General features: G+C 36.6%; 1 protein-coding gene across 6 annotated transcripts in view; it reads left to right on the top strand.

Moving 5' to 3' along the window:
- ANKS1A (ankyrin repeat and sterile alpha motif domain containing 1A) overlaps positions 1 to 16549 on the top strand; it is a 185893-nt gene that overhangs the window by 51862 nt on the left and 117482 nt on the right. For 3 of the 6 annotated variants that reach the window (XR_016280435.1, XM_089514681.1, XM_089514677.1), the window contains exons 5-12: positions 831 to 1127; positions 1779 to 1854; positions 2849 to 2950; positions 3979 to 4071; positions 5982 to 6166; positions 10006 to 10089; positions 12253 to 12382; positions 14542 to 14582. Coding sequence is in view for 5 of the 6 variants with exons in the window: in XM_089514681.1 (XP_089370807.1) it covers positions 831 to 1127; positions 1779 to 1854; positions 2849 to 2950; positions 3979 to 4071; positions 5982 to 6166; positions 10006 to 10089; positions 12253 to 12382; positions 14542 to 14582 (1008 nt within the window). In the remaining variant the exon portion in view is untranslated. The remainder of the gene's footprint in view (positions 1 to 830; positions 1128 to 1778; positions 1855 to 2848; positions 2951 to 3978; positions 4072 to 5981; positions 6167 to 10005; positions 10090 to 12252; positions 12383 to 14541; positions 14583 to 16549) is intronic. The other 3 variants (XM_089514682.1, XM_089514678.1, XM_089514680.1) reach the window with 2 other exon arrangements.

Here is a 16549-nt window from a genome sequence, read left to right as displayed (position 1 = left end):
AGCTAAAGCTGCAAATGAGGAGGGACAAGCATATATATAAGTGTCTCCAAACTTTCAGTAGGACTTGCAGAGTTATGCATCACTTAGGATCTGAACAATTCCTTAGGTTTATCCCTAAGGGTCATGATTTAAACAAATTGATTTTTTAAAATTCTAGCTACCAACCTCATACAAACAGTATCTAAAATTCCCCTCAGTTCAAAAAGCAGGTTGTGACATGTGAGGCGGGGGCTGCTGCTTGAAACATGTTAACTCTCCTTGATTATGGAACTGGTTTTACAGTACTTCGGATCCCAGCAGCATTTTTTAAAAATCGCAGTTAATTAAGAAAGAGCAAGATCTGTAACGTGTTATTAAAATAAGAGCAGAAACAAGGGAACTCAAGCCATTGTGTTGGTTATTGAAATACTATTAGTGATTGCTGGCATTGAATGCACAAAAGTAAGTTGACTCGCTTTCAATACTAATATTCATGTAGTTGATACTGAGACTAGCTAAGTCTACCAGTGAGGGAAAAATGAGATCACAACTGTAGAAACATTAGTAATGCTCTGGAAATGAAATGTTAAGTGATTTGTCTATACTTTTAAGTGTGAACCTCAAACTTGGTGGATGCTTATATTTGTGTATTTAATAGTATATGAGTGATTAGGATCAGGTGATTCAGTGCACTTGGAAGATAGTTCTTATTATGTGGTAGTACATAAACAGCAGGGAGGAATTTGATCAAACAGTTCCTTTTCACTTATTTGTAAACCTGTTCGTTTATTAAGTGGCAATCTTCTTATTCAGACCAGCTTCTAATGGTTTCTGTCCTTGTGTAATCTCAGAATAACGACAATGAGACGGCACTGCACTGTGCAGCTCAGTATGGACATACAGAAGTGGTGAAAGTTCTCCTGGAGGAGTTGACTGACCCTACAATGCGCAATAACAAGTTTGAGACTCCTCTCGATTTGGCTGCACTCTATGGCAGATTGGAAGTAGTGAAGATGCTGCTCAATGCCCACCCCAATCTATTAAGCTGCAACACTAAGAAACATACACCTTTACATCTGGCAGCTAGAAATGGTCATAAAGCAGTAGTTCATGTTCTCCTGGATGCAGGCATGGATAATAATTATCAGGTATTTTGTATGCGGTGTTATATGTGCATGATCATAGTGTTAAATTTTATAGGTATTAGGTCATTTGGAACAAATACTAAGTTTTGATGGAACATTAGAACTGTCCTGAAGGTTGGCAGCTAGGGGATTTGTGATACTTAGACCTGAAAAGAACCTACTAGCTGTGTTGAGAGTTAGTTCCAGTGATCCTGATTCATGACTCTGGCTCTAATGTCATCACCAGCATTTTCACGAAAAATATTTTCTCAGTTCACTCAGTTCACACAATACTTTTTCACAAATCTGCATATACGTTTTTCACTATACACTAGTTCTATGGTCTTTGACATACATGCCCCTGCAATAAATAAGCAAAAGTGCTCAATATTTTCAACTAAATGTTTCCAGACTTTCTCTGTTAGTCCTGTCATGAAGGGAAATATGCAAGGTCCTTGTTTAGACCAGAAGTCTAATTTTGTCTACTTAATGTGATTCAAAGTGATCACTAACTTTAACACTATGTTCTCAGTCCTCGTTGTAAAAAAAGCCAGGAGAATTTTTCAGTTTATGGATGAAATAGCAGGTGGCCTCTCTTTGTAGCATGAGTCCTTGTATTTGTGCAAGGATGTTCTTTGAATTCTCAATTTGGTCTATTCTATTTTTGATTTCCAGACAGAAAAAGGCAGCGCTTTGCATGAAGCTGCTTTGTTTGGTAAAACAGATGTGGTCCAGATACTGTTAGCTGCAGGTGAGAATCATTTTGACTATTTTAGGCATGTCTTTCTTTGTTACTAATGTCCAGTTGCCTAAGCACAATTCATAAGAATGTTCAGCCTAAACCCTGATTTAATGTTTGTGTTTAGATTTTTGGAGGAAGTGATTTCTTGAGGATTCCATCTGCCTTCATCAGTCTTTCTATGCCCTGCTTGCTGATAGTATAATAAATGCTACAGTGTTAATAAAGCTAAACAGTACTATATCCTTATGTTTGTTTAATCCTAGGCAATATAATTCAAACTTGGTGAGGTTTTCTATATAACAAATGTAACAATGTTAATAAAAGCTGGTCATAACTTATTAAAACTTTATGTCTAGTTCTAGGCAATATAAACCAATTAAAACTGAAAAGTCTTCCATTTCCAAAAGAAGTTTGCACTTCGATACATGTCTAGGGAAAGGAAGAATTATCATTTTGGACTGATACTCAGAACACGCATTTTCCATATGCTTGGTTGAATGTTGGTCATGAGAAGAATTATTAAGACTGTGTCTTGAGCAGATCCAAAAACTCTGATAGGGTGCATGTTATGTATTTCAGGATAGCTGCATTCATGTTATGTCACAAGAACAAAATTTTTTATTACACTGCAAGCTTATTTCACACTAGTGTTGTTGATCTTCATGGTGAGAGAAGATTCCCCGCTCCCTTTACTGGTTATTTCTGCAAAATGTTACTTTGTCTGTTGTAGTCGTACTGTTCCCAGTCTCAAAATCATAATTTGGCAGACAGAGGTCTGCATGCTGCAAGATTGTAGAATTTTTCTCCCCTCCCTAGTACTGTAGTTCATTTTCACCATAGCTGAGTGCTACATTCACATCCAAATTCAACTACAGTTAAGGCATACTAAGTTTGGCTATTTCTTTTTGCTTTCAGTAGCTGTGCTTTTTTTTAGTGATAGTTTTTTTTATAAAGCCAGGTTTCTGTATAAATATATTCATAACTCATTATGTTTGTATCCAAGGCATTGATGTGAATATAAAGGATAACAGAGGTCTGACTGCTTTGGAAATTGTGAGGGAGCTTCCATCACAGAAAAGCCAACAAATAGCATCTTTGATTGAAGGTAAACAATGTGAAATATAAAGGGAGGGCAGTTTGAATATTTGAGTAGAATTTAATTAGTTAATATTTAATAGAAATAAAGTTATTGAACACATTTGTGTGCACGCATACACAAACACACAAATATATATGGTACTTTTTGCAGTGCATTAATTCCCCAATGTGGTGGGATGCTTGAGAGTTGTAATATGAATATGAATATTTATTATGAATATTTTAAAAAAATATACTATTAGTGATGTTAGTGTAAAAGATTCCAAACTTGATTATTAATCTCAATTTTATTTTACTTATTTTCAGTTTGGTTTCAGTTAATATATCTCTGTTTATGGGATGCTGCATGTAATGTACATTATAAGAATAGTAAGATACAAGACATGATTTAGAGGAGCAGAGAAAGAGTTTTGATAGAAACTGCTGATTTTCTTAAGCATATGAGTCACTTGAAGTTCAGCAGCCTTCAAATGATTTTTAAAGCTTTTTTGAATTATTGAGTAGTGGATAATAGATTTAAATTCATTGGGTTTATATTCCCAAACTGAGGACTCACCAGTTACAGCACTATCATTTGAATGGCCATTATTAGCTAATGTCATTACTAAGGGAAGAAGGATATTTTAAGCATTTCCTCTTGTACATCCTATGAAATTAGTATTGCCTTGTGTCAACTAAGTATAATAAGCCTGTAAAATATATTTCATCCAACATTGCCCCGGTTGAGCAAGTCTGCAGAACTGGGATTCCCCTCACTTGCCGTCCTTGGCAGTACTCTGATTCCCTCCACAGGTGCTATATAGAAAGTCATTAGTGCTTCCTGGATCAAATGAACAGTGGTATAGGGGGCTGAAATGGGAAAGAGTAATCCTTTATAATCTCATGGGGACAGCTTCCATCAATAGAGATCCAGACCTCAAGTGAATGAATTAAATAGCTAGTTTTGCTTATTGTAAGACTTATACAACAATACTGTTTGTGCTTCTTCTACATATTCTTTGTTTCAACTGCTAACTCACCCTTTTTATTGTTCAGACTGCACAACAGGGAAGAAAGCAGCTAAAGTTGAAGAAAAGACCATGCCAGCATCAGCTACTTCTACTGAAACTTCAGTTCAGTTACCCCAAGGTAAAATTTTATTGAAAAAGAAATCACTTTTTTTTGTTAGTTGATTAAAAAAACCACAGGGTAGATATAGCAAATATGGGTGAGAATTATTAAAAATTAGTTTTATTGACATTATGGTAGGTTGCACACACAAAAAATATTCAGTATTTCAGACTAAGAAATCTTTGTGTATATGGATGTCAGTATCTATGAATCCAAGTCTGATGGATTTTACTTTATTTTTTCACCCAATAACAATATGGCTTTTTGAATAAATAGTTGCTATGAAGAAAGAGATCAAAGTAAAATGTATACTCACATCGTAATGTATGTACAGGAAATGGGGAGATGTGTTGCTTTAGACATTTCAGTCCTGAACCATCTAAGTTCATATAAATATTCATCAACACTTCCTATTCGGTTTTTATATTGAGCCAGCATCCAGTGAACTAACTTCAAGACTGCTGAATTTCCAAGGAAACATTGCAGTTAAAATTCTTTCAGTTAGATCCTGTCTCGTAAGGGACTATAGCTAGCATACTGGCCTATGGATGAAGCCACCCTACAGAAGCTCAAGCTGCCAACTTCTTTCTTTAAGTTAGTCTCCAAGATGCTACAAAATCTCTCTACATACTGATACTGGCCTAAAGTCACTCTTTAACAATGAAGTCACCAGATCTTCAGTTGACAAAGCCATAATAAGAGAGCAGTTTGTGAACATGATCATTCAGTGGGACCACAACATGTCCAGAATGAGCTGAATTCTGTTTAATTGAACCAGGGACCCTCCACCCACAAAATGAAAATCAACTCTTTCTGTTGAAATTAAGTTTTGGTTTTTTTGGTTCTCTTCTAACTTTTTAACAAGTTTAAGCATTAGGGTAGTGTCTGATTTGTATTGTCTGATTTAAATGATAAGGAGATCTAGATCCCTTGTTGATCTCTCTCAGCAGCTTCATAAAGATTTTAAAAATCATGAGGACAAACTAAAATCCTATGGATCTCATAACAAAGATGCTATGGGGCTGAGCAATAGCTACCCTCTGGAAATGACCAGCAAGAAAAAGTATAACAACCGTGCCGCATACTCCTGAGTTAACAAGCTAGAAGGATGTATGGTCAATGATATAAAAATTTCCAAACTGCTTTGGGGGATTAGCGGGAATGCATGATGGCAGAAGGATGGCTTTGCAAAGCATACATCTATTTTACTCACTTTTTTAATGAACTTTTTGTCAAAAACATCCTTTAATAAATGGAAATATAAATTACTAAAAAATATATGTATGGTCTCTGTACAACACAGAACTTAGTCTGGAAAGTCTACAGAGACTTGTCCGGAGTTTTCTACAGATAAATAGCTTTGGCAGGAATCTCACCCTTTCCTACATACTGTACATGTTCCTGTAAGCAAAAGTTACTCTCCCCTTAGTTCCATGGTTTACTGAGAGGATAAGACTTCCTGGACCTGAAAAGGGGGAGGAGGGAGGAAGGTGCAAGTGCATATATGACCACTCAAAGAACCGCAGTTACAGGTAACCAACCTGTTCATTCTTAGAATTTCCTTTGGGCTTTTTATTAAAAAATCATTTTACAAGGTTTCACTAATAAAGTACAGTTAGGAAACTATATTTAGCTATGATTTGTTATGTACTTAGATTTGTGGAGTTTCTCGCTGTACTAAATTGCAGAGTGCATGTAATTTAATGTTTTTCAATTTGTAACATCTCTTATACATAGTCTTAGGATGCTTCCCCAACTGTTCAGGGAGGAGTGAAGTAGTCCTGTATGATTTCTTAGAAATAGTTATTCTACCTCTTGTTTTTAGGGAGAAAAAGTGGCTCTGGCCATTGTTTGGTATAGCAGAATATTTACTCTGGAAACAAGTTGGTTGCAGCTGTTAATGATTTATAAACATTTGCTCTCTTTAGGAAACATGGAAAAAGCAGTGACAGAATTGATAATAGATTTTGATGGGAAGCCTGAGGAGTGTCCATATGAAGTCTTGTACAATGCAACATCTTGCCATTCTTTGGACAGCCTGGCAAGTGGAAGATCTTCAGACAGAGACTCAGTGAACAGGGAGGCGGAGATGACCAGTGTTAGAGTGAGGCCTGTATGTAGCCCGATGTGTGTTGTCTTTTCCCTTTTTATGGAAATTAGTCTGGGATATATCACCAGGCCTGTGCACTCTTCACAACTGCAGTAAGTTGATAGCCCAGCCATACAGTTTGGAAATAATATTAAATAATTGCCAGAAGCTTGGATTACTGAGCAATTGGAAACTGCTTCCTGCTGCATGTGCTATGCGTGATGTTCACTGAGAGCTCTTAAGCATTATACATTTGCAGCTTTGACTTTTGTGGATTTGATTATTCGTGGTTTTGATCAGTACATTCTAGGATTGCTTGGTCCTCCAGTGCAACTCTGTGAGAAGTTGACCATAGAGTTGTGCTGGAGCAATAACAGCTACATTTCTATACTGCTTCATACTGAACAGTCTCTAAGAGGTTTACAACCTCTCTAAGAGGTTTACAACATTCTCTAAGAGGTTTACAACATTCAAGCTAATTGCCTCCAAGAAGCTGGGTATTCATTTTAGCTACCTTGGATGGATGCCAGGCTGAGTCGACCCTGGAGCCCCTGACTGGAATCAAACTCACAACCTTGTGGCTGTGAGTGAGTGGCTGCAGTACAGCATTTAACCACTGTGCCACCAGGGCTCCTTCTCTAGGCATTTGTACGTTCTTCAGCATGATTCTATGATCAACTTCTGGCAGATGTTGACCATAGAATTGGTCTGGAGGATCTGGAGATTCCTTGGGAGGTGTTCTCCTAGATAAAAAGAATAGTGTTTTTTTATTTGCAGTTTTTCCACATTCACGGGAGTCCTTCACCTCTAACACCAGCAAATGTGGAGGGACCACTGTAACTTCATATGATATCTAGCTGAATTTTGGTAAATTATTCTACCCATGTATATTTGGCTATAGGAAATATTAGTTGTAATTAATCTCTTCATGTTACTAATATTATTCACTAAGTTACAAGGAAAGATGCTTGTTTAGAGCATGGTCTCCATTTAATTGTTTTTTACTCAGCTTTATTTCATCAAAGAATAATTTTTTGTATTGCAAGCATTTTGAGTGCAAGATTTGTCTGCTACAGTATTAAGTTTGTGATTTTAATTTGACAGCAAATCCAATTGGAGCCTGTAGATGGAATCCAGTAGGGGGAGCTTTGAGGCTTATAGGATAACTCATTCACTTCAGTAAGATTTCCAACATAAGATCAGTCTTGCTTAAAAGAATCTGCTTTTGCTGTGCCTAATAATCTGCCCTGTCTGTTCTGTGGGAGAGATAATATTGCACTTGGAAAGCATGCTACCTTGGCTCCAACATATCTGGCTGAATAACTTTATAGAAAACTTTTTAATTGTACACATGTAATATTGAAGCAAAGGAAAAGAAGCAAAATCCACAAGCAGACTAGTGAGAGTGTTGCTGCAGTATCATAATAAGAGATATGACGTTTTAGGTATTAAGGCAAGGATTTGATGGCTGCCTCATATTACAAGCAGACCAAGTACAGTTGGCCCTCCATTTTCGTGCGGGATCTGTTCCAGACTCCCCTGCGAAAACAGAGGCTCATACATATTCAAGTCCCATAGGCTTGAATGGAGCATGCCCCTGTGTGTGTGGCCCAGGCGCGTGTGCCATTGCAAGTAGTGGAGATCACCCCTCCGCGTATATTCAAGGGCACAGATCTCAGATCTGCGAGTTAGGAGGGGCGACTGTAGTTCACAATCATGCCATGAGTTAAAGCTGAAAATATGATAGTTTCTTAGAGGGATAGACTGTTTTTTTGTCTGACAGGCTCAGGTTAGTTGGCTTAATAGCTGATGAGAAGGTTAAAAAGAAAGTTGAGAAAGAGGCAAGGCAAAACAGAGATAAGACATAGATGAAGGTAGTCTGTAACTGGGAACACTATAACAGAATCCTCTTGCTCAGATCAATGAACAAGCCTGATTTGACAGGGAAGAAATCATATAACTTGTTCTGCCATGTTAAAGGGCTCCCTTGATCATTGTCTGGTTTCCTTATAGTAATAGTTCAGCCTAAAATAAGGTCTATTACATTAAATATTAAACTTGGTATGTCTGGACATTGACCCATACAAAAATTTGAAAATTTAGCCCATGAAGAATGCTTCCCCTATGGGTGAAGCAGGAGACTGGCAAAGACTGTTCTGTCTTTTTTGGCCATGCGTATAGACAAAAGAAATCTTGCGTCATGAGAAGTTATGCTGAATGTAGCACGGTCTACACTCAAGGCATTAAATTATAAAGTGCTGCAAACTGGGCTAGGAAGGCAGAAGTAGCTCTTAATGACAACCCAAGTGGATAATTTTTGGCAAGGCCCAGGAGAGGTGCTGTGAGCTGATATGTATTTTAAGTGTAAGAAGAAATTCAAACATAATAGTGACATTATATACTGCACAGTGAACTTCTATATGTGTGTGTTGTGTGCATTCAAGTCAGTTTATGACTTTGGTGAACCTAAGGCAAACCTATCATGGGGTTTTCTTGGCAAGATTTGTTCAGTTTGCCATTGTCTTCCCCTGAAGCTGAGAGAATGTGACATGTCCAGGGTCACCCAGTGGGTTTAATAGTATGTTTTATTTTTAAACAATATTTTCTGGCAAGCCACTTACGTCTGTATGTGTATGTATTAAAAGAGATAGGATCTCATATTTCATTGTGAACATTAACATGCTTCATTTTATGTTTTCTGTTATTTATATGTATTGAATTTAATTCAATGCTATCTAACTGGGATGGATGGATGGATGGATGGATGGATGGATAGATAGATAGATAGATAGATAGATAGATAGATAGATAGACAGACAGATAGCATTATCACCATCTAAATGTTTTCTCAATGTACAAAATAATCATTTATAACTGAAAAATATAAAAGTGAAAACTTACTTATTCTAAACTTTGAGTAGATGTAAACAAGGATCCCTATTAGAAAATGTTTAGACATTATCATTTACTGCATGTCCAAAGTGCCCAGTTTTTAATCCAAAGTGCCCAGGTTTTTTTTAAATTGCGTAACTGCTACAGTATAAAATTTCTTTTTATTCAGTCTCAGAACTGAGTATTTGATTCTGTTTGTCTTTTTGCTGTAGACTACATGGTGGGTTGAAACTGGAAACCTGAATCCTGCCTATCTTGCAATAAAGCATTACTTCTAGATTCACATATAGACATGTTGCATATTTTGAGTATATTCAGTGCCAATTGCCCAAAACTGACTATTGAATTCAGTTAGATGGTGCATCAGCATGAACATCTTGCAGCAATAATGCCATGACAGACATCATAGTAACAAGATAGCTAATAGTGGGACTGTATATGCCAAATAGTTAGTAGACTGCAGTATTGCTGTAGTGAATTTCTCTGATTTGAAAATCACTGTACCTGAATCTAGCTTTAGCAATAATAGACAATGGCCCTATACAGACAGGCCAAAATAAAGCTGCTTCAGGTCACTTTGGAGGTATGGTGTTTCAATGATACATGCGTCCTAAGAGTCTGGAAGCTGCACCAAAGCTGCACTCCAGTCCTTAGGACTTGAGCGTGGCTTTGGTGCAGCTTCTGGACTCTTAGGACGCATGTATCGTTGAAACACCATACCTCCAAAGTGACTTGAAGCAGCTTTATTTTGGCCTGTCTGTATCAGGCCAATATTAAGCTTAAAACACCCCTAAAAACATTACAGTGCCACCAGAAAAGTACTAAAAGGAGGCCAAAGGCCATTTTTTTCTGAGGGAATACCCTGTGTTAGCATAATTATAGCAAATCTTTTTGGTTTTGCTTTCAAAAAGATTTGAAATTTTGAAGTGAATGTCATGCAAGGCTGTGATTTATGTTTTTTTCTTCTCCAGAGAGAACGCCCACCTCCTCCTGCTAAGCCTCCCCCCGATGAAGAGGAAGAACATGTAGAAAAGAAGCAGAGTATATCCTCTAAAGTAAGTGTATTGTTTTCTACTTGTCCTGCAGTTAAAGCAAGACTTTTAATATCTTTAGAAAAGACAGATCTGCACTGATATGAATATAAAAATAATATTTTTTACCAATTCCAAGCTTACTCATAGCATTTTGAAACAGTAGTAGTACATGCACTGGTAACCTCTCGTTTAGATTTCTGTAATACGCTCTACATGGGGCTACCTTTGTACCAAATTCGGAAGCTCCAACTGATTCAGAATGCTGCAGCCAGACTGATCACCAGTACACCGAGATCAGAGCACATTACACTGGTGTTGAAATCTCTACATTGGCTGCTGATTAGCTTCCAGGCACAATACAAAGTGTCGGTTATTACCTATATAGCCCTACATGGCCTGGGCCCGAGTTACTTAAGGGAACACCTCTCCCTACATAATCCACCCCACACTCTCAGAACATCTGGCACAAAAATATTAGAACACCCCAAAACCAGGTTGAAAACTACCTCTTGTAAAAAGTTTTCTGCGATGGCCCCTAGACTTTGGAACAACTTACCAGAAGAGATCCATCTTATACGTTCTTTGGAAGCCTTCAAGAGGGCATTGAAGATGGATCTCTTCCGATGGGCCTATCCAATGGATCTCCTCTAATCTGATTTTGAATATCTGAATACGATGACTCAATTCTTATGACTGTGAGCAATACTGTATCAACTCTTCCCTTTCTGATTTAAATATTTTGTATTGTCTGTGTATTTTATAATGTTTTTATTGCTATAATCCCACTTCGATCTGAAGGGAGAAGCTGGAGAAATAAATAAATAAATAAATAAATAAATATTATCATCTACATCTTTAACTCTCTGGATAGTTCATGGAATTAATCTACACGAGATAATGATTTTTTTTTCTTCTTAAGCATTTCTTTTTTGAAGAAAAAGTTACTCTTGGTTTCATTACTGTAAACTTTCTCTAAAAGCTATGCTCTGTAATTAATAGGAAGTCATGAGTTTTCCACTATGAGAAATAGTTATCCATGCACTGTCTATCATCTACCTTAAAGCTTATGAGAAGCAGATTTAAAGCTTTTGTTTCCTGTGAGCCATAGTCCCCTTTGATATTTCAAATTATAAATGATTTGTTTAGGCCAGGAATGGGAAATGTCTGCCTTATGGACTGAATACAGCCTCCCTGTTAATTATTTTATTATTTTGTTTTTAATAGCCTGGAAAAGCTCTCCTCATTTCCTCTAGGAGTAATTGGGTGACAGTTTTGCCCTTCCCAGCCTGTTTTAGACTAAGGAAGGACATAATTTCTGGCTGGTTCCTGATTGAGGAAAAGGCTTGTCTTGAGCCAAAGAGACCAAAATAGTAATATTGCCCCCATAGCTCCAGCTGGGTGGTGATGGGACATGGGAGAGATGTGATCCTCCAAGTCTAGTGGGAAGAGTTCTGTTTGCAGCCTTCAGACCCAAGGTAGTTACCCATTCCTGGTTCAGGCTGTAGTTAGTGATAACACATCACTATCAAATTTAAAATAAAGTCCTGGCTTGTTCTAAGCTATAGATTAAACAACCTATAGTTCTCTTGCTTTCAACATAACATTACTATGTCTAAATAATAATTAAAATTGGGTCCTACTTGTGGACACGAAAGAGGAAAAGGCAGAACATGAGCCAAAGGCTCATCACAATCAATTTTCATAAAAAGAATTTCATAAAACTGAACCATTCCAGTACAGGTTATGTATTTTGTTAAGTCTTGGAAAGTTCCTGAGAATATTACAACTTGTGATTCAGAGCTAATGCAAGATATATGCCACTTCTTTCACCCCATTTGTTTCTACCTTGATAGTTGGGACCTAGCAATGAATTTGGAAATATCCCTCAGTTGGAGTGATATGGCGGGATGACACCAGGGAATGTAGGATTTAAAAGAAATTGGTGTATGTCTTTTTGAAGGGGAGAGATATGGCATTGAGAGACTTGAGGAGCTGTAGTAATGGCAGAAATGATAATGGTTGGTCTGTTTGAAGAGAAAGTCATTGTAACATTGCACATTATATTTTAACTATTATATCTGAGACATTAATTTTCCATGGACACTATTTGGAAGTGACAATGGGTCTGCTAGCTGATGATAGATTATGACCTGACTGTATATGCCATGTGAATTTTGTGTTTGGTCTGGTCAGGGCTTGGTCACCAAAAGAAAGAGCCAAGGAAGCACAGCTGATGAAGAAGAGGAGCATCCTTATGAGCTGCTGCTAACAGCAGAAACTAAAAAACATACTACAGCAGACAAAAAAACAAAAGGTAAGTTTAATGCAAAAATATGTAGACAATATGAACAGTGTGCCCTTGTTTTATGCAGGGGTTCCATTCTAGAACACCACCACCCCCGCATAAAAAAAATGTGTATGCTCGAGCCCTATTGCAAGTAATGAGGCTCGTGTTCGCGGTGGCGCGCGCACACCACAGGTGCACACACCATTGTTTCTTCTGGCACACGGCTCTGGAAGAAGCAATACTGCTTTCAGCATATGCTGAAAGCAGCCTATAGTGGGCACACTGTATTGGATAAAAGTGAGCAACCCCCACATTACCTGCCTTTTCTTAGGATGAATCATCAGAAGGCTTGGTGTATTTTATGGTAGCTGTCTTAAATCACATTTGTAGGATTTCAGTTAATATATCTATATATCTATATCTATATATATATATACACACACACACATATATATTTTGCTATCTCAGTGCTTCATTCTTGGGATGGCAGTTGGGGCAAACCACCACATTTAGGTTTATCCCCACATTATTATTATTATTATTATTATTATTATTATTATTATTATTAACCTTTATTTATGAAGCACTGTAAATTTACACATGCCAGCCCAGTGAAGCAGGAGTCAAAGTTCCTTTCCTTTTACAACTGTTGAGAGTTGCCATAAAGTCAGAAATTACTTTTAAGGAACACAATATCAATAAAGTAGAAGTTAACCATCCCAAGTCCCATCCTAAATCCTTCTCACCTGCAGAAGCCCAACTGCTTCAGCCTCTTGGATGTCAGTTGACAAATCAGTGCACTGTAATTGTAATTGTCTTGTGAACAATTACCAAACTTGCAGTTTTTTTCTTCAAGAGAAAGTTGACGTGAATGTGCTTCATATTTTCCATTTTTCATGGGTGCAGCCATAATGTTAAAAGGCAAAAAAAAGCATAAGTTGGAAATTATTTGAAGACACAGTAGTAGTAGCAGCGGCAGCAGCAGCAAAATATGCAAAACATCTTTAATTATAAAAATGAAAATGAAAGTTACTTGGTGTGTGCCAAAACAGAACCCGGCCATGTAATGATCCCCCCCCCCCCCCAGACATATATAAGTGAAGATTCTGCCCACCATTATTCTATTATTGTACTATTGTTTTTAGATTTTATTGTCTGTAATTTTAATGGATAGAATTGTTTAATCCTTTTTTGAGGGGGCAGAGATTGTATATTGTTGTATTTTTAAAGGTTGTACGCTGCTTTGATTGTGGTAACAAAAAGTGGGATATAAATATAAGTTTTATTTATTTTATTAAATAACTGGATGACATAGGATTTGAAGACATGCTCTCTGTATTTAACTACTGATAGAGGAGATATTGCTGCCATGTGTAGCAAAAATAAAAACAAAAATGCAGTAATCTCTTGAGAAATAACCAGTTTGCCATGTCTTTCTACAAAGGCAGTTACACTTCAGATGCAAAAACAAAACAAAAACCAAAAGGAAATAGCATTACTACAAAGGGTACATCCCAACTGATCAAATAATAATCTTTGAGGTGTCACTGCATTCTTATCTTTAAATTTGTTTTATATAACTTTCAGGAAGCAGAGGGTTCTAATTTAGACTTAATCAAAGAACTGTTTCCAAGAGATACAGCATCACTGATAAAAATTGTGCCAATTCAACCAAAAACTCAGGCTGAATTAATATCTGTATGGATACTTCCCAAGCCTTGATTCTGTAACTCTGTATGAGCTGCACTTCATGAAAAAAAATTTCCCTGTACAGAGGGTATATCTCTGTGTCAAGAGGCCTTGAAATATTTTGGAAAGTCTTACATAATTGGCAGAAAAATAGTTTCATAGGAACTTAGGACCTTTTACATCTTGCTTCGTTAGATCATTGGCCCATCGTCATTTGGTACTGTATAGGCTAGTTCAATTCTCCATATCTGCAAGGTTTCAGATGGACTTTTCCAAGCCTGTTACTACTTTGTTTTCTTGTTAAGCACACCCTGCAAAACATTGGTGACCATGGGATGCTGGAACAGTTGAACCACTTTGATAAGGAGCAGACAAAGATGTTAGTCCTGCTAAATTGGATATAAGAAAATGCTATGTTCACCATAGTCTAAAATTTTAATTGACTAAGGACAGATATTTGTAGTGTAAACATCAATTTTTTATTTTAAACATTTTAGGTGAATTATCATCAGGTGCTGGCAGCGGTGTCCAGACACAGGTGGGACAAACCAGATCTTTTACAAGTTTTTAAGTTTAATAGAATGGAAATAGATATTTGGATTTAGGGGGAAATTATATATAATTTTTACTTTATTGTTCATGAGGACTTTTTGAAACGATACACAGATGAAATTGACAAATACCTAAGGTTTTTCAGAATGGGATTAAATGGTAAATGTAGTAAGCAAAATGCCTATCATGTCTCTGTGTGCTGTGTTTTCCTGATGGGAAAAGAAAAAACACATTACAATTGGCAGTTGTTTATGTTATTTGAGTTTTAATATGTTATTTGAAAAAGAAGTTAAGAAAAATATTGTGTATTAGAGCTGAGATTAAGATTACTCTAAATCTATGTTTTCATTTCCTTTCCATTGTAAAGAAATAATTTATTAACATAGAGTTGAAATTATTTAATGCTTAAATGAGCACAAAAGGTGAGGGGAGAGGTTGTTGTTTAAACAATTTATTGGAATGAGAGACGGTAATAAAATACAAAAAGAAGAAAACAAATGTTTATATTACCTTAAATGTTGGCAGATTGTAGCAAATATATGTTCTTTTTAGAAAATATGTAAACCTTTGTAATCCTGTTTCTTAAAACATCCTTTTCATAGTATAATGCCATTCTTAGTGTATATAAGGCTGCTCTAAATACTACTCCTAGTGATCTATGCCAATTGAAAGTCTTACTAAATTGTATAATTAGGTATGTTTCAAAAAGAGCTTTTCTTTCACTTCCTATTGTTACAGCAATTGGTTAAATACAACTACACTATAGAATGTCATTTTCTCTTACCAGTTCTTTGCCAGTGATAATAAAATTCTGGATTTTCAAAGTATATAATAGACTGTTTTAATTCATTTGAATATCCAGCTCATTTCTGTGTGCAATACGCAGTTAAAATCAAAAACTGTTGTACAGAGGTTAGAAAAACAGTAGCATGCATAAGTGGGAAATGTAATTGGCTGTTTTCTATGAATAGCTCAGCTGATGTGTAGCAAGGGTTCATTCATATTCCATGGAGTGCTTACATCAGTAAAAGAGGTACAGTTTACTAAGAGCTGCTTAGACAAATTCTAATATTTCCCTAAATACCCCCTAAAGCTCCCAGCTGCTTGGCCTCAGCCTGCCCAGTGGCTCTGACACCAGGGCACCCCTGCTTTCAGAAAGGGGGGGTAATATATATTGAGTAAGAGACTACAAGAATGGACAAATCAGAGAGTTGCAAAAGTGGGCAGATAAGAGAGAAAAAAGGCCTTCAGCAAGAAAACAATGATGGGCCCATTGCTAGTTTTCAGAATTCTGTGGGATTGGAAGATGTATATGAAGTAGCATTGTTCTATTATTTTCTAGGAGCATAAACTCTCTTTGAAGGAGAGCTCTTCCAGAGAGAAGTGCTTTTCCTACTGGGCAAATTAACTGTCATGTGTTTCTGTAAACTATAAAGAGATTACAATTTGTACGTAATGTTAACATGTTCTAAAAAAAGAAGCAACTGCACGACCAAGTATGAGGCGTACATAGATCAATGGTCTGGTACAACTAGTGTATGTCTTTAGATTCTAAATCAATGGTGCAGAATGTAGTGTTTTTAGATTGCAACTCCCAGTTGTTAGTCCCAACTAGAATAGCCTTTTTAATTCACTGGAATATACGTGTGTGTTATAGGCCACAGTTTGTATCATTTGAAAAAAAAAATCTGATGTCTTCAAAGTTTTTGTGGAAATTGCTATGGTAAGAGAAATATGCAGGCAACATCTGATTTATCAAGATGAACACAGTCAAGAGCTAGGGCTTCAGTGTTTCCCAAGGTGTTTTATTTTCCTCTGATCTTTTATCTAATGCAGCCTTGTATCCTCTTTACCTTTCTTTTTTCTTCAATTTTGTTCTAGTTTCTACTTACACAAAATCATATTTTGAAATCTTGGAAGCAGGTTATAAAGAGAATATGTGCAGTTACAATT

This window comes from Sceloporus occidentalis, unplaced genomic scaffold, assembly GCF_023333645.1.
Source record: "Sceloporus occidentalis isolate IW3139 unplaced genomic scaffold, rSceOcc1.0.p SCAF_3, whole genome shotgun sequence".
NCBI lineage: Eukaryota > Metazoa > Chordata > Lepidosauria > Squamata > Phrynosomatidae > Sceloporus > Sceloporus occidentalis.
Note: the sequence above shows the minus strand (reverse complement) of the source record. Positions and strands in the feature narration are given on the sequence as shown.